General features: G+C 35.1%; 1 protein-coding gene across 4 annotated transcripts; it reads right to left on the reverse strand.

Annotated features, from left to right (window-relative positions):
• Positions 1-6465: 6465 nt before the first annotated feature.
• LOC126718064 (uncharacterized) lies at positions 6466-15956 on the reverse strand. 4 transcript variants are annotated; one of them, XR_007652811.1, is made up of 6 exons: positions 15733-15956; positions 13348-13853; positions 9605-9721; positions 9105-9502; positions 6750-7182; positions 6466-6637 (listed from the first exon to the last, which is right to left on the reverse strand). XR_007652811.1 is itself a non-coding variant. In XM_050420108.1 (5 exons), exons 2-5 carry the CDS (start codon positions 13765-13767, stop codon positions 6855-6857), a joined length of 1263 nt encoding a protein of 420 aa, XP_050276065.1. In that variant the 5' UTR covers positions 13768-13844; positions 15733-15956; the 3' UTR covers positions 6466-6854. The 4 variants fall into 4 exon arrangements, 3 of the variants coding, with proteins under 3 accessions (XP_050276065.1, XP_050276063.1, XP_050276066.1); XM_050420108.1 differs by having other exon boundaries at positions 6466-7182; positions 13348-13844; XM_050420106.1 differs by having other exon boundaries at positions 6466-7182.
• Positions 15957-19207: the final 3251 nt, after the last annotated feature.

The following is a 19207-nucleotide window of genomic DNA, read 5'->3' on the forward strand; positions in this document are numbered from 1 at the left end:
CTCTCTCTCTACAGAGTCTCCAATGGTCTTTTGTCTACTATGGGTATGCCCAAAGGGTCCTAATGGAGACTGGGGTACAAAATCAGAAGATCCTAAAGAACTTTGGGCTGAAGAACTCACAGGAACCTGAGAGAGAGAAGACTCTACCTTAGTCTTTACTAGAGTCCTTGGAATGAAAGGATGACCAACTTCTTTTCCCACTGTAGGGGAGCTCATTCTCTCGGGTTCCTCAAAAATTAGTAACTGCTTTCGAGATTTCGCAGTCTTTCTCTTCTTGGTCTTAGGGCCAGTCTCGGTACCCTCAACACCCTCTTCAAGCTCAACTTGCTTAACCTTTTCCTGCTTAATCTTCTTCTCTTTACCTTTGCCAATGGGAGTGGCAACACCAATTGCCTCTATTGCCCCTCTTTTAATTGGCACACTAGAAGAGGCACCAATAATAAGGTCACATCCTAACCAAGTCTTTGGAAAATCTTGTGCATAACACACCTAACCACCCCTAAAAGCATGCCACTCCGCGAACCCTATCTTGCTGCTTATGGCAGCAGATACAATACCAGCAATGGGGAGGGATAGACGCCTGTTGGATGTAGGAGCAGAAGAAATATTAGGATTGTGAACTCTCCCAATCTTGCTGAAACCAGCATAATCAACAAAAGATTTCTGAACTCTTCTCTAGTAGCTAACAAAACCACTGGAAGCAAAGACTCCCCTCTGAAAGTTAGGCACAACAAATTAAGGACTTCTCCGTGACCAATAAGAGAAGGCCTAGAGCCTCATGAACGGGTCTAGAGAAGGGAGAGAAAGCACTACAGGCTTAAACACTGGCAGGATATCCTGATCAAAGCCAAATTGCCAGAGTACCCGGTGTGCTGAGTAGTGGGTATACCTAGGGCCACTTGAAGAGGGCACTGGAAGCCATGAGGGACTAACACAAGCCAAGTAGGCCAAACTGCCTTCATCACCACAGCGTAGATCAAAGGTGTTCCCAGGAGTAGTGAGAAAAGAAGCTAGCACAAAGTCACAAGCAAACCTAGGGCTAAACTCTCAGGGAAAGCGCTAACTTAAGTGCCCTGCCTAATCAAAAAGCTCAACCAGATTGAGGCTGCCACCTTTCAAATTGGTCTAACGAAAGATAATGGGATGGCTATCAGTAGAACTACCACATAGACCTTTAATTACTTCAAGGGATCCCTGGAAATTGTCTTTTACAAACTTCAAATTTCTACATTTTGCTAAAGTAATTGAAGAATGGTCCCACATGAATACCTGGAGAATGGCACAGTGGAAGGACGAGGTGATCACATAGCAAGAATCGCCTTCAACTTCATCTCCGTGAAGCAGATCCAATTGAGAGTAACCATGATCCAAGAACATGGGGGCTAGAGGATACTAAGCACCCCGGGCCAATCTGATTGCCAATGGGAAGAAAACAGACTTAACCCCATACCCGGGGTACTCACTGAACAAAAACTTGTTGAGCCAGAGTGCCAGGAACCTAACTCACCTGACTACCTTGTCCTTCTCTCGCGAAAGATTCAGGACCCACCTACCTATTCTGGCTAGTTTCCCACTAGGAGAAGCAGTACGCCCGCAAAAATGACTAAACAATTTGTCTTCTACTTTAAGATCCTCATCAGAAAGGCTGATGTCAAAAGGACTCTCGTCTCCAAACACTGGAAGGGGGAGGTTATTGACCACATCCTCCAAGGTGATCGTGAGCTCACCAACAAAGAAGAAGAATGTATGAAGAGAGGGGCACCAATGATGTACCAAGTGCCTGAGACCCTTAGTGTCTCTGAAACCCTCAAGGTTCCTGGAAATCGCCATGGCTTTCAGAATCCCAGCACGCTCCAGACAGCCCACAAATTCCTCGTCGGAAAGTTCCCTGTCCACCCAAATAGGCCAACCAGTGATCTTCCCAAGAACAAAGTGGAAGAAAATAGAAACCGCCTCCCGAGATCCCTGCTTAATCTAGAGATCTAAAATCTCTCTTGGGTCTGGGACCTGAGCGGAACTTGCGAAACCCACCTGGCTAGAAAATACCCAAGCGTGAGGGGACGGAAAGGCCTCACCATGGGACACCAGAGGAAAGAATAGGCTGGGGGTGTACCAAGGGCCCCGTAAAAGGAAAGCCAGGCGCTCTATGACCCCTTGTGACTCACCCTGCGCGGAACCAGAAGAACTTTCACCCTCAAAGGGGCTAGAAGTACGCTCCCTCCTTTTTCGAGAGGAAGAGGAAGCCATAGAGCAACAAGTACACTAAAAATAGGGAAGTTGAGAGAATGAAGAATATGCGAAAGGAAAACAGAGAAGTAGATTACCTGGAAAGGGAAGAGATAAACTTGAGAATGGAAGACTCTGGAAAGTAAAAGGAAACTATGAAGTAATTGCAATAATGGCACAAAGAGCAGTTGAAGAAGACGATGTATGGAAAGGTGCACCAGTTGCCAAAAATTAAATTTTAAAGAAGAGAGTTATTGGTAGTTATTAATGGGAGTTACAGGGAACGTAAAAAGTGAGTGAGGGAAGCTTTCACTCCAAAATTCAACTGCCATGTCCCGTGCAAAGGGGCGAGTTACAAAAGAAGGAAGCACAACACAAAAAGTGGACCAGGATACCCGAAGGTAGCAGGAAAGTCAGGATCTTGAAGAACAAAGAAGGGAAACCCTGAAGTTAAGCAAAATAGTGATGAAGAAAGTCCTACGAATATTAAAACTCTAAATTACTCATGCGTAGGCTTCAGGCAACCCACGAGCTTAGGGGGCTAAATGTTGAGGTCTAAAAAATCATAACACCAAGGTCCAAAAATAGCACAATGGGCCACCCCATAAAAAGTAATATTAAAAGGGTTGAGCTCACTACAAGGGAAAATTATGGTAAGCCCAAAAGATTTGAAACCCAAAACCCATGAAGGGACAGGCCTTAGGGCCCATGAAACAAAGGGAGGAAAGAAAAAAGCCTAGCCTATCCAGAATCAAAAATGAAGGGAGTCCAGTGAAAGAACTGGGCTAGGATATCAAAAGGCTGCCAGAGGCTCGGGATCCTCGGGACGTGCAGCACAGCTAAAGTAGGATTGAGACAGCTCAAAAAGGGTCCCACAAAACACAAGAAATGAAGAACATATATGTCCTTCTCAAGCACCCAGTGGTGTAGCAAAGAACTAGAAGGTTTGGAGAGTAACAATTCATGAACAAAAGGCTGGTACCTCGGGGAACCCAAGGAAAAGAACCATAAAAGGAAGTAGTTGGGAAAACCTTCACCCTGGCAGAGATGAATTTGGCTCACTTGGGAAAAATGACAAAAAGGAAGGACAACCAAAAAGTGATTCTGAAAAGGTAAGGTTTAGAAGCCTTGAAAGATGAGAGATTGAAGGTCAGCCCTCTAGAGACACCCCAGAATGGAAAGTCAGCAAAAGGCTTTTAGGGAAATAGCACCAAAAGAAGAAAACTATGAGAAATAAGGAAAGAACCAATCATCAGAGTGGCTGGCACAACAAAGGCTCTGGTACCTAGGGAGCCAAGGAGAAGAATCAGTGGTACCCCAGAGCCCTAGAATGACACTATAAAAGGGGAAGTAGCCAACATTGAAAGGGCATTCAACAATAATAAATCACAACAAAATCATTGAGAAAACTTTGTCAAAAACTCAAAAATATCGCCCGATATCCCAAAAACAGCCACTATAAAACATACTTGGATTCAAAGTGATTCAAACTTTGCAAGTCTTAGAGGCTTAGATAGCCATCTAAGTCTATAATTTTTGAGATTATTTGGACCTTGCAACACGTCTTAGTGAGCACATTGTAATCAACAATTAAGAAAAATAATGAAATATTTCATACTGATTTGAGGATCCTTAACAGTTATTTCGTGTGTTTCTTTATTATATTGTTTTCCTTTGCTGTTTTTCTTGTTGTTTAATACATATATTCTTGCTTGCTAGTATGTACGTATTGTAGGATTCTTGTTCTGTGCACCACTTGATTTGTAAACAGCTCATTTAGCTGCGGTGAACCAAGCTCAGTCCCTTCAAACTACAACAAGAGGGCCCGGGGTCCTCGCTTCAGCTTGGGCCTGGACACTGTCCAAAAAGGGACCCTCACAAAAACCATATATAAAAGAAAATACTTCATTTCATTTATTTGAATAAAAGAATGAACATCAATGTAAATAGGGTATTACTTGGCCTTCGTCCAAGATACAATCTAAGAAAATGTTAAATTGTTTTGGTTCTTAGTTATAGTTTAGATTTGAAAAAATACATGGATAAGTACTTGTTTAGAACCCCTAATCTAAACTCGGAGACTAAGTTACAAGGCAAGAAGGTGTTATTAAATTTTTAAGTTACAAGGTGGATAGGTACTGGTCTAATACCCTTGATCTAAACTCAGAGGCTAAGACTAAGACAATCCCAAATTTTTTTTAAAAAAAATTAAAAAGTGAAAACTATGTCACTTGATGACAATCTTCTAACAAATATCAATGGAAGATTGAATTTAAAAAAAAAAAATGAAAAATTAGAGAACTGAACTGAACAAAACAAAAGTTACATGATTGAATTGAATTTTAGGTAAAATTAGTGGGTACAATTTATAATTTGGCTTTATTAGTTTTTGCTTGCTACGTCTACAAAATCCTTCCAAAATTAATGGTAAGGATATTGTTGAGAAATTGAGATCAAATAAAATAATACAAAAACAAAAATATCATGGCCAAAGTGTATTTTATCATTTTATGCTTTATTATCATATGATATCCTTTCAAAGTAACAACTAGAGTATGTTTAGCAGACTGTAATAAATATTGTAATTTAATAACCATTTAGTTTAGATATTTTTTAGTTTGATTAGCTTTTTATTACAAGAAATTGTCATTTTTTATGAATAACTATTCTTTAAAATAGAGAATAATTATTCCTCTCTAAAATTATAATAAACTTGTAATAGATATTCTTTAGTAAATGTATTGTTTTATATGCACATAACAATTATAAAAATTTTATTAAAAAATCATAAAAAAGTAACTTCTCTTTCAAATTTTAAAAAAAAAAAAATATATATATATATATATATATCATTTTTAGAAAATATAATTGAACTAGTAAGATATTTTTTTTATATATAGATCTTAAATTTTATTCTAATGTTACAATTTACAACCAACATTTTTCAGTAATAAAGATTACAATTCTCGTCGAAATCTCCGTTCAACGTATCAAATAAAGATTATAATTCTCAACGTAATTTCCATTTAGAGTACTAACATTTTCTAGTAATAAATATTATAATTCTCATCGTAATTTCCATCGAATATGCCCTCAAAAACTAATTAAAAAAAAGAGTGATGTTAGGGCAGTTGAGCCTGGTAGCTTATCTAATAAAATCGAGTTACCAACAAGGCCTAGAACTAGGGACCAATCTAAACCCAACTAGGCCTACAAGTTGATGGTACTGCATGTACTGATTGTCAGAATGACCCTCGTGCTCTATTGTGGTCACAGAAATGACAACAATAACAAACGGCAGTATCTTTAGAAATCAGCGAGAGAGCGACCTAAGCTTTGAGTTGCTCCATCTAATCTATAAGCTATACTTGTTAAAACATGAACGTCATATTCAACTAACCTATAAACACAAAGCACAATAATTCTCTGACTAGAAGAAAAATATGGCATTTTCTAACAAACAAGCTTCAAACCTGGTATTGAACTTTGCTGGGCTTGGAGGAGGGTTTGTAACGTAGGCTTGCTTTTCTCTATCAGCAACTATTTGAGTCAAATTCAAGCAGAGCCATTGAATCTTGGTTTAATTGAAATCTGATTTTGATATTTCAACAAGGGCAAAACTTTAGGTACAGAGCCTTATGTTCTTCAATTAAATTCAAATATAAAACTGAATTAAATTTATGTCGTCCTTAGAATAGATAAAAATTTGTTTATGTTACATTGGTCAATACAACCATGTCTTTAATTTAACTTGAAAAATGAAGATACTGCACCTAAAAACATGTGCCTTCTTAAAAAAATATATATATGCGTGCCTAAGTTTTATGCTTTCAACCATATTTCCAGGCCTAAATAATATCAGGTCCAGTTCAAGTCTCTCACAGGATCTCTGTCTAGCAATTTTACTTATAAACATCCTGATTCGTTCTATCATTTTTTCTCTGTCTTCTCTCAAATATGACGTTAAAAGCCCAGACTTCAATGTAACCTCTTTTGTGTTCTTAAATATGACGTTATAAAAGCCCAGACTTCAATACAACCTCTTTTGTGTTATGAATATTAAGTAAACCCAACTTCCAAATACAGACTGCATGACATGCAAACCGTGGTCCTTCATAGCAACTCAATTCTAATTAAATGGAATAAGGAAAAAAAATCAAACAGGAATTAAAAAACATTTGAGACTACTCTCAAAGATCAGGAAAACTGATGAACGGCAAGATCATAACTACAAGAACATGATCCAACATATACCTCAATTTTTATCTTAGAGAAACCAATTAGCAAAGCCAAGGGGTTAGTTTAGTAGTTTCCAAAACCTCATGAGATCATGGGTTCAAAACTCAATACTCATCATCTTTGGACTGCCCCCAAGAAATTCCTCCCTAGAATTACTTGCCTTGTAGGATACCTAGTATTACACATCCAGGAGATTAGTCAGATACTCAAAGAAGTCTAGACACCTACTTCAGCAACCTAAAAAAAAAAAAAGCTACCCACGGGGGCAGTTTTCAAACCCTTACAGTTTGAAAGAAGGAAAGAGCCTGCAATATGTGAGAAGAGCCCAAAATGCTTTTCAACGCTACAGGTTCTAATCTCATGGGCCCATGGAACATTCCAAGTCCCACTTAAGGGTAAGTTCTGGTTGCTCCAGCGAGACTGTTTGAAGAATTGACTGGCAAATGAGCCTCAAGCAAGTTCAAGACTGAAACAGCATAATTCGGTTGATAAGATGATGCCAAATTCTCTTGTGATTGGGCAGGTGGTGGTAATGCATGGGATGGCGTCAAAGCATTTACTTGTGATAAACCAGGTGCTGCTGTACGTGACGGGTGGAGCCTATAGTAATCAGAGTGCGGAACAATTTCACTCCCCCTTGGCAACTGTGACATTTGATACTGACTTCCATATCCAACAACTTGATCTCCAGGGACCATATCTGGCACACCCGCATACCTGAAAAAATGGGCAGTGCAAAAACATATAAATTGTAGAATGTTTTGACCTGCAACCAATAAGTGTAATAAGGAGGTTATTTCAAACTCAAATCACCAATTCAACCAGAATAATACCAGACCCGAACCACAGAACTCATCCATAGATGGATGTAGATTCTAAATCAGTTTCTGCTTCATTATCAACGCAAGTACTTGGTAGAAGTGGTTCAACCATTACCTAAAAATATAAAGCCTATTTCTCCCCTACCCTGTATATCCCCTTTTTCTCTCTTTAAATTATCGATTGTCTCAAAATCTTAAACTATTAGACATGGTAAATTTAAACATTTAACTACAATTCCAACACTCCTCACATGTGGGCCTAGACTTACCCTTTAATAAGTGGAACATGTGTGATTTTAACTTTTTTAAATGGGCAGAAAGAGGCAAGGTTTGAATTTGGGACCACTTGTTCTAAAACAAAGATAAATTACTGATTGTCCCAAAAGTTTAAGCTGTTAGGATATGATGAATTTAATCATTGACTATAATTCTAACACCACACAAATGGATCGTTGCTCAAAACATGAAACACAATGAACAACAAACTGTCAAAAGAATGAAAATAAACAGAATATTTACTAAAAGAGTACTCTTCGCATCAAGGCAAGTGGGGTAGTCCACACCCTTGCAGAAAGTGGAGATAAGAGGCATGATTTGAGTGAAGTTCAAGACAATTTAGTCCAATAGTATTTCTGAACAAATTTCAATGAACACATGACAAGCTTAGTTGGCTCTGATACCAATTTTATGTGAGATCTTTAGAATTTCAGCACTAAATAAGGATTCATGATCTTGAAGGATTCTTGAATATGGTTTGATACTTAAGGTTTGCAAACGATTAGGTTAAAAAATACAATCTTGACTGAATCTCAATGGAATTTGATGATTGGGATGAAACAATGATTGATACACTTTAGGAAATCACTGCTATTAACTAACTATTAAAATTTTATTAGAGTCATTCTCTCTATTCATTTGATTGGCTACAAAAAGGCCAATATATAGGCTATTGTTAATCATTTTCCTAGAAAGACTAGGACTCCTAATAACAAAAGAAAAGTCATTAAAAGAACTTACAAGCTAAGTAGGAAACTATTAAACAAAATAGAAAAAGTCATTAAAATAAAACTCTTGGGCCTCAAGTATAGCCCATAACAGCTCATTCCAAGAAAAATAATTTGCAATTTTTAGCAAGACTTAATTAAATTTGAACCAGCAAGTTCTGATATAAATAAACTTATTGATAAGACTAGTAATTACTAAAATAGCCTATTCAGTATGCCAATAAAGTCCCACAAACACGAACACAATTCTTGAATCTTTTGGTATTTGATCTTGTTTTTCCTCAAACTCTTTAATGGCTGCATCATTTATTTAGATTAATACATTTTCCATCAAAATAAAAGTAATAATGAGAAAAGAGGGGAAGGAAGGGACTACTAAGACATAATTTACCAAAGGTGCTTATGCATTCTTGTCAAATACAGCATAATGATAAAATGTCGTACCCAGTGTACAAACCTTCAACTTTTGTGGGGTAATGATATACAATTTAATTGATAAAAGAACAGTTCAACTGTTTCATTCTTTAGTGAACATGTATGTAAATGTAAGACATACATATCTTTATAAACTAATACAATGAAATACACTATCTCAAATCTACATGCTACTGTTACGTGCACAACATACAAGAATATTGATTTTATTATGAAAACATGTTGGACTCATAAATAGTTATTGAAAGAAAATTCATTTGTTTCTAGATAAATTTTAATATTCAGAAGAAATTACAGTACAAATCAAAATAAAATGCTTGAAAGATAAAACACTAAGGCAAGTCAAGTTGTTCCCTAAAGTAAGAAAAAAGGAATATACCTTCTATATGCATTTTGAGGAGAAATGAAAGGTTTTTCAGGCAAGTATGGCTGATGTGGTTCTGCTGGATGATGATGAGGAAAAGCAGGCCGCTGAACAACTTGATAAGGCTGTACAGGAGATTGTACCCATGCCACATGTGTTCCCAGTTCATTATGATTGAAATGCGGAGATGGTACTACCTGTTTGCTGCGATCATGGACTGGCAAGGCATGACCATAGTGCAACCCAGATATATATGACTCTTCAGGAGGAGGCAGCCTTTTTGACGGCTGAAACCCTTGTTCCATAATTGGAGCTGGAAATGAGTGTGAGGGTCCCACATTTGAGAAAGGAGGGGCAGCAGAAATAGGTGGTGGCACAGTAATTGGACGGAACAGCGAAATTAAAGTTTCAACCTTCACTAAAAGCAGATTCTATTAGAAATGAGAGTTACATGTGCATTATTCTGGGGAGCCCCAAAAAAAAACCCAGCAACAAAGGATCATGAAATGGTATACCTGTTTGCTACTCAGCTCCTGCCTAAACTTAAAACCACTTAGAAAGTTGTCTTTGATGGCAGGTTTGAAAGCACTCAGAGGAAGAGGCAAACAATCCTTTAAAATATTAAATCTCACCTAAACTCAGAAACAAGAAAAGACGGAATAAGAATATATAATATACATATGAGATACAAAATGAAACACACAGAATTAAATGTTAGTTTTATGCAACAAAAAGTAAAACATCAGTTTTTTGTGACATACATGCACACAACATTTCCTTGTAAAGACAAACTTAACTACAGAAAATTTGATGAAATGCTAGAACCAGAAGATAAATTTTGAGTGATTTCAATGAAGAAGACATGATGTACAGCTATATGCTTATCAGCTCCATGGTCCAGTTGTTTAAAGAATTCATAATTATTGACACCACAAGTGAACTTCCATATTTATTTAAGCTTGGGTTAGCAAAAAGTATATATTTATTTAAGCTTGTGTTATTGTTACCATCCATAAGACACAGAGGGCATATAATTAAGAATGGAATAAGATAAGGCCATTGATTAGTCTTGTGTTTGGGTAGAACTCTCTAGGTGAGTGCCATAGTTAACCCAAATCTAAAAGGTCATCCCAAGTGCACAAAACTCCCATTTTTTGCAGGGTTTGGGAGAGTTCAAGTAGGCAGCATTACCCCAATTCTTTTTTGGGAGAGGCGGATTCTTAGACTCAAACCCACGACCTTTAGATTTTGGTGGAAGGCAATTTCCATCGCACCAAGGTTTGATCTCTAGTTAACCCAAACCTATATTATATATATATATATATATATATAAAGTAATAGCAAAACAAGAATTAGATTATTTTGATTTAGGATTTTTTTTAAAATCTGGATACAACTAACAAAAGGTCAAGTCGAGGAAAGGACATGTATTAAAAGTATACTACATTCAAACATTAAACCACAACCATCACCAACTGCAGCCATCACTGCCACCACCTCACTACTAATGCTTCCATTGCCACCAACATCAATAGTGTCACCAACATCACCACTGTCAATAGATTTCCATTGAACGCATCATATCCTCTGCTGCTACTGCTACCTATCACTATGCCAAGACACTGCATCTACCACCATCATTCATGGCAACATCCAACACAACCACAACAACCATGATGGTATCACCACTGCTGCCACCAACACAACCACCAGCATCCACTTTTTATTCTCCAGAGTAGACACCAAAAGATTTTTTAAGAAAAAATCCAAGCATTATAATTTAAAATTTTTAAAAATGCATGAATTATAAATGGAAGAGAAAATACAAGCTCCCAAATTCGACAAAGAAGATGGGACCCAAGCATATTTCAAGCCCATTCCATGGAAGTTCATCATCAAATGTACTACCATTGTTTTCCAGCCAACTACACCACATTAGAAAACATGGAATATCATCCCAAATAACAGTATTTCTATGACACCTATCAGGAACTACCACTATAACACCTTTTGAACATATGTACACGGTTGCTTTAGTCAAGAACTTGTATTTGTGCCTAAGTAAAATGCTAATTAGCTCTTACTCAATTGGCATCTCCTTCTCCAACAAATATGAGCTAAAAGGTGAGGTTGGGGTTGAAGGCTACAATGGGTGTGTAACTTGTCAATCAAAAACAGGGAGAAAAAGATAGTGATCAGGTAGGTACTAAGCATAATTTTTGGGTGCCTTGATTAACTTCCCATCTGTTTTATAGAATGATAGAAGGATTCCATAACTTGGTGGTCTTTTAGGTTGTAAAGAGGATTTTCCAATTATCATCTTGTATTTGTTAAAATCAATAGAAATAAGACTTACGGATTTTTCCTATCAAAGGCTTATCTTTGCAGTTCTTGCATCTTTTCTCCATATCCACAATGTGAGTTTTTTTTTTTTTTAATTTTACTTTTCTATTTTCATTGTTTGACACCCCCCCCCCCCCTCTCAACATTTTTTTTGTTCTAAACCTGCATGGTTTTAGTTGGTTGCTCAATGTTCTATACCCAATAGGGTTTTTTTTTTTTTTTTTTTTTTTTTTCCTAAAGTAAATTTTGGCTCCCAAAGGGAAGGGAAGGGGCTGAGGGGGAAATTTTGAACTAATGACGTCCAATTCACGAGGTGTGGTCCCCAACCGATTGTGCTATATCCCTTGGGGTCTCAAGAACAAAGAAATAAATTCTTGTAGATCTGTGCAACTTAGGTGATGGCTTGGCTCAATGATCAACAAATCAGAACAAACTCTTGTTACATTAGAGATGGCAAGATTATGCTTGTCCTTGAAAAAACCAAAAGAGTAGTCAAAGAAAGGCACTTGCTTTATGCACCAAGCAAATCACATGAGGCAGTAGCATAGGTGCCTAAGACAAGCGCCTGATTAAAGCATCATAACGCATCTGGTCTTGCCCCAGCAATTATGGACTCCAATGATGCTACACCTTATTAAATTTGTTGAGTTGTCTTAGGGCTTTAATTTACCAATCGAATCAGGAATTCTAATCCTCCTAAGTTATGTCATTCTCAGTGAATCTAAATAAATAGGCTCATTGTATTCAAAGAATTCAAACTTTGATCAATCTATAAGCCATGTTGCTCTTAGTATTCTCCCCCCCCCCCCCTTTTCTCTCTCTTTACAATGCCATTACTGGTCTAGGGTATTATCCATAGGTACTGTTCACAGCCCCCAAACGGTCACAAATTTTCCCTATTCATCTCTCAATTGCAACCTCAAATTAAGCCTTTCTTATGGAAACCTAAACCCTCACATATTTTTCCTTACCAAACAGTCAGCAAGTAATCTACCAAACCAGCCATAAATTCCAAAACGCCAGCTGCTATCTAGAATTTGGCAGGAACCTATTTTTTTTAAGAAACAGTGCTCTTGTCCTTATTCCCCATTGTTTCAAAACCTTAATCACTCTTTGAACCCTAAACCTTTCTTTTAAAACCTTATATCCACAAAATCTCCCAACCAGAAGCACACCACAAGCACAAGTAGACTATCTTCTGTCACAAATCATTATTAAGAACAACCCAAAAATGGAATAGCTATTCCATTCTAAGTAATACTTAGCATTCCAAACATATCCTAACAATTAAAAAAAACGGTGTTCTCTCTCACCCCAACACTGACTGCTTTTCATTGCACTCCTCTAACTTGATAGAGCCACCATGGAACGTAATCCTCACAAAAGCGTCACAACATTAAAACAAATAACACATTATTTCCCCAATACAATCCAACAATCAAGAACACGTTATCACACCAAGCAGCTCTTTTTAGTTTCATACGATTTTTGTTTAAGTTACACAAGAACAAAACCTACTATTCTACAGTAGATGCAGTGCAGTTGGCCTAAACTCCCTACCTCCTTTCCAATGGCTTCTTTGAACATACCTTAAAAACAACCAATTGATTCCCATGCTGGATGCTAATGATACATCTCATTACTCCACATGTTGCTTGTTGCTTGCTAACAATATGAATATTTAAACAACGCTGAAAATAATTAAGCTGATAAAGCATGGCTAAACCAACGTAAGCCAAAGAGGTAACTACCAATGTTAATGAAAGCTTGAAATTAAGCTTTAGCATGAGCTAGGTTGGAGGCTTAAAATAACCAACAATACAGGAAAAAAAAAGGCACGCTTTCTAACACCACCAGATCTTCTCTTTTGGCATGCACGGAATCCTATATTTGTAAATAAGGAAAGTTCTGTTACCTGAGCAGGGAATTTCCCATCAAATGCAGTTGGTTCCAAATCTTTTTCTCCATTTGAAGTTGCATTGTATATACCGTAAAGAAGCTTCAAATCAAAGTCAAATAAGAAGAGCTTTGTTCCTGGTTTGATGTTTTTTACAACTTCCAATTTCCCCATTGGTAGTGCAAAAACCCGGTATCTATAACATTCAGGCTTTGTTTTTGCATTGCACATAAATATATATCCAGAATTTGATTCACCACTTTCCTTCTCTTTGTTTATCCCCTCATCAGGTCTATGGCTTGTAGTTGGATAAGTAAAAGCTGATGAAGTGGGAAAAACAGCAGTAGGATCATAAGGCGGCGCATAAGATGCATTGATCATCATAGTGGACACAGAAGATGGACCAATATTAGGCACATTTATATCCTTAGCTGTCATTTTCTTTAAGGATCTCTTTTCTTTTTTGCACTCGTAATTAGTGGATTTATAGGTTACCCCTCGCTCTAACTTCTTGCCTGTTCAAGCTAAAACAATGCACCAAATTTAACATAGAAAACCAAACCGTAAAGAACTAAATGTGCCACGTTTTAACAAATAAATCTGTGCTTTAGAAAATATCCTCTTTTTCCAAGAAATTGTATATTTTTTTTTCATTTTATGAGGAAAAAAAAAAAAAAAAACTCAAGCATCAATTGTTCAACATTGAAATCCTCAAAAGGTTGCTTTTCACTTGGACAGCAACACTAGGTAAAATTTTAATTATGACTGGTGTTGTATGAGCAAGAATAGAAGGGAGAAAATCAAGCATCATTTAATTCATTGTTCAATTGCAAGAGATATTTGATCATCCATGATTGCATCATTTAGAGTATCTTGCGTTGTGCCGAAGACTATGTCAGTGGTCACCAGTTGGTTGGGCTTGGGTTGAGGGTCTACCCATCACTAGACCATGGGGGTTCGGAAAATTTCCCACCTGCTGCTGACCAACCAATCAATCAATCAAACCAGCCCAAAACTTCCCTTCAGTTTCATCATCGGCTTAGATATCAAGTTAGGCTTGCTACAAGAATAACAGCTCCTTTGTATTTGAACTATCTTCTATTATGAATAGAATTATTGTACTTGTTAGAGAAGGAAATCAAAACCATGAGCAAGATTCATTGAAGAATATAATATTATTTTACCTATCAGAAAAAGAAATCAAAACGTTGAGGATGTTTCATTGGGTCCAACTTATCCTTACTAATTTCCAAATCCCAATTACTGTTGATGCCATTGACTTCTCCCGGTTGAGGTTAAAAGATAAGAGATTCCAAAATGTAACCAAAATCGCAAAACATACTCAAATCTCCTCCTTTACTGACCTCTCAATAAGAGTCTAGCAACTGCTACTCCAATGCAGTATTAATAAGTCCAACCATTCATGCCATTGAGTTACCATCCCTCCATATCTTCCTTTGCTTCCAAAAGGAAATATGTAAAACCATAATCTGAAATTGATTTTCTCAAATGAGTAAAATTAAAAACAAATTTCATTGTAATCCATTCTTCTATTAGATCACCCTAATGATCTAATCCTCTATTTTAACCCTCCTCTTGCAGGAGCAAAATTATTATCACACTCATTTTCCCCAACCTTGACTGTACCACACATTACTGCATCAATGAAGAACCAATCCACTTGAAAATGCAGATATCACCGAGCGTGTGCCAAACCCGAATCCTCTAATCCACATTTAATAGTAAATACATCCAACTTCAATAACTACTAATTACTTAATCTTCACATTCCATTTTCCATCAAATCAAGCCATACATTATTTACAAGGCATAAAATAGCTATCCGACCTCTGTCAATTTTACTCCTTAGCTAAGCTTCAAGTTTTAAGGCGCATAAGGTTCGATTTCACCACCATTTGTGAGATTAGCTAAATCCATAATTCATAAGAAAGTCATGGCATCATTTCATCACTTTAGTTGACAATCTTCATACCATCAACTCTGTTTGGCTAAAAGCTAAAAGCTTTTTACTTTTTGCTTTTTGCTTTTAACAAAACTAACTTTTTAAAAAAAAACACTATGCAGATTTTATCTTTTGATAAACACTAATAACACAAAAATCACTTTCAAACCAAAAGAAAACTCAATTCTATGTTATCTAATACACATGGATTACCATAGAAATTTAAAAAAACAAAACAAAACAAACAAACAATAGGCAAACGTAGAATCGTATAGAAAGCCAAAAAAGCAACCAGAAATGAGAATCGACGTAGAAATTTGTCTCACTATGGTATCGAATACGCAACCAATAATTTAACAAACCCTAACATCGACTTATATAAGAGCATGAATTTATAAAAACAAAGCAAAGGTTTTATAGAGAAGTAAAAAAAAATTTACCTGGAGAAAAAACGGAGCCTATGGAAATGGAATTCAATGTGAGAAGCGTATGAATCTGTCAATTTATATACAAAGCGAAAGTTTTGTCATGGATAATAGCCGAAGTTATACTCAGATTTTCAGCAATAATATTTTCACAATTTTAATGGAGGATTTTGATTTTGATTCTTTTTTTAGAAACATTTATGCATGAATTCTAAAAATGAATAATCGGGCCCCCAAAAAATGGTCCAGCGGCCCGGCCCTCAAAGTTTCGAACGGTCACCTTAACCAGAGTTTTTTTTTTTTTTTTTTTTTGATAGATTAACTAGAGTTAAACTTAAAACGAGAATTAAAAATATTTATTTATTTATGGCAAAAATACAATTTACACCATTAATTTTGTCCAAAAATCATTTTAGTACTTTAAATTTAAATTTAAAGTTAGTTATTTTAGTCTGATAACTTTAACCAAATATCATTCTAGGGACTCTAATCTTGGCAAAAATAGCCAAATGCCACTATTTTTTGAAATTAATAGTGTTTTATTACTGTTTGAGATATATTTAGCAATCTACCATTTTTGTGAAACTCAAGTTTATGAAACTCGAATTTAACATGGAACTCGAGTTTCTTAAAAAAGTCCACTTGGAACTCAAGTTTATAGAACTCAAGTTCCTTGTGATATAAAACTTATTTCCTGTATTTCAAACTCTTTCACTACCTTTTTCACAATTGTTGACTTATCTCCCATTCTACGTGACCCTGACAAAAGAAAGAAAAAAGAGAAACCCACAATTGGAAGCCAGTGAGAAAAAAAAAAATTAGATAGAAGTTGAAAAAATAAAAAATTAAAAGAGATAGAAAGGCGTGCAATTGTGGGTGATAAGTCAACAATTGTGGTTGTGTGAGTGCTATTGTTGACTATGTGACTGCTATGGGAATTGGGAAGTGTTTCTTACATGGTACTCGAGTGTATTAAACTCAAGTAACAGATCAACGAACTTGAGTTCCACATAATCGAGTTTCGTGTCGCATTTTTTATGGTACTCGATTTTCTTAAACTCGAGTTTTAAAAAAAGTGGTACATTGCTAAATATTTCTCAAACAGTGTTAAAACACTAATAATTTTGAAAAATAGTGGTATTTGGCTATTTTTGCCCTCTAACCTTAAAGGATTAAAATGATATTCTATGATCTACTTCAAACTTAAAGTCCCATCAAAAAATAAAAATAAAAAACTTCAAATTTAAAGGACTGAAATGATTTCTAGGCAAAGTTACAGAAGTAAAATTACCAATTTCCAATTTAAATAACTAAAATGATTTTTGTGCAAATTTATCTGGCTAAAATAACCAACTTCAAATTTAAATGACTAAAATAATTGTTGAGCAAAGTTTGAGGGTGTAAATTGCATTTTTGTCTTTATTCATTTAGTTTTATTTCAAATACAACCCAAGCTTAAATTTATTATCAAACAAGATTATATAGTCAAATTTGGCTCATTTTTATGTCAAACAAATTCAAATTTGTTTACAAGTTGATTAACTTACTCTTTTCTTATACTCTTTACTCTTTTCTCAAATTTGGCTCATGATTAAAATTTTTTTTTTTTACTCTTTTCACAAATTTATGAATTTTTATTAGTAATAGATTGTTTATATTATCAAAAAAGTACAAATAATAATTCGATATCATATAAGCCTATTTGCAAACTTACACAATCCAATATCAAGCGTAATAATTATTTTTTAAAACAAGTATACATATAAAAATATAATAATGTAATATATAATTAAATTGAGCCTCATATTTACAAACACTTTATTATATTTGAGCTTGGCTTAATTAGTAGTTGAACATGAACTTATACTTAAGCTTGGCTTGTTTGCTAAACAAATGAACATAAACCACCCTTTTTCCAAATCATGCTCGAGTTATTCACAAACAACTTGTTTTATTTACTACCATATAAACGACTTGGGCTGGCTTGTTATAATTTTTTTTTTTTAATTCTATATTTACCATGGGAAGGCATGTAATAACTTATGTTTTTGCCTAATGAACATAATCAAAATGGAAGGAAAATATTCATTTTATGGAAAGATCTAATTTTATAAATTGAAAAAATTTGCATGTTGAAATGTTTAAAATTTCATTCCATCAAATAATAAATTATTAGCCTTTTCACACGCGTCATGCTCATGTTCAAGAATTAGGAGTTTTTATCTTTAACGTAAAACAATAAAGGATTAAATTCTATAAGGATTTGGTGTAAACCCTTTTGGTTTATACCCTCCAATAAAGACATGACATATCATAATATTACTAAAACATAAATACATTTGATCACACAGGATAATATCTCAATAAATACCATATTTTAGGTTTTAAGTAAAAAGACTAATATGGTATTATTAAATGTGATAGGTTGTATTGAATTTTAAGTAAAAAGTTGATGTTCCTAAAAAAAAAAAAAAAAAGTAAAAAGTTGATGTAACAATCTTTTATTGGATAATGTAAAACATGAATTTACACCACACCTTTACCAAATTCGAACTCAAACAATAAATAGTTATAAATGCATATTGTTTGACTAGACTCGTCACACGCACTTTGCACGTGTAATAATGCTCTTTTTTATTTGTTTGTTTTTTTGGTTCAGTGTTATAATATTTAAAAATGATATATTGTATTTTTTTTTTTTAAATGAGGTAAGGTAAAGTAGAATAATGTTTAAAATTTTCTCCAAAAAAAAAAAATAATGTTTAAAAATGAGGTTGAATGGAGAAGATAAAAGAAAAAGTTCAAGAATAGTAAATTACTCTTTTACCCAGTTTGTTTTTTTTTTTAATTTAAAATTTTTTAGCTAAAATATATGGGTATTTTAGAGACTTTAAGAATTTGTGTGAGAATATTTTAGTACTAAAACTCATATAGGAAATCTTATTAATAGTATAGATTATTATCACCATATCAGTCATATAGGAAATCTTATTAATAGCATAGATTATTATCACCATATCACTCATTTATAAATGCTTTTTTTTATTATTTATTATCACCATATCCTCATGAGAGCAATCAATGATTTTCTCTTTCTTTCTTTCTTTTTTTCTTTAACTAAAGTTAAAGAAGTATAAGTAGTTATAAGTAATTATTTCTATATATAAAAAGTGCCAATGTGCTATAGCCACAATGAAAACTACAATCATTTTTTGAAACTGGAACATTCATCTATTTATAACAAAAGAGAATCATGGTACAAGACATTCAAAGCTGGTGGAGGTGAATCCTCCATCCAAAACACATCTTCAGAAATATTTCTAGCATGTTGTGCAAGAGCATGAGCTATCCGGTTACCCCCTCTCCTAATACAACTAAAACTTACCCACCGCATCCCACAAACTAAGTGGCGCACATCATCCACCACATTGCCTAAGAGCAACCAATCAGCCAAAGAGGAAGATAAAGCTTTCATTACATTACTATTATC

The sequence above is a fragment of the Quercus robur genome, chromosome 3 (assembly GCF_932294415.1).
Source record: "Quercus robur chromosome 3, dhQueRobu3.1, whole genome shotgun sequence".
Taxonomy (NCBI): Eukaryota; Viridiplantae; Streptophyta; class Magnoliopsida; order Fagales; family Fagaceae; genus Quercus; species Quercus robur.

Coding starts and splice junctions, on each gene's coding strand:
- LOC126718064 (XM_050420108.1), bottom strand. CDS start 13,767: ATGACAGCTAAGGATATAAATGTGCCTAATATTGGTCCATCTTCTGTG. Junction 9,722..13,347: donor ATGGGAAATTCCCTGCTCAG/GTAACAGAACTT, acceptor TTCTGAGTTTAG/GTGAGATTTAATATTTTAAA. Junction 7,183..9,104: donor CCTCAAAATGCATATAGAAG/GTATATTCCTTT, acceptor CCATTTTTTCAG/GTATGCGGGTGTGCCAGATA.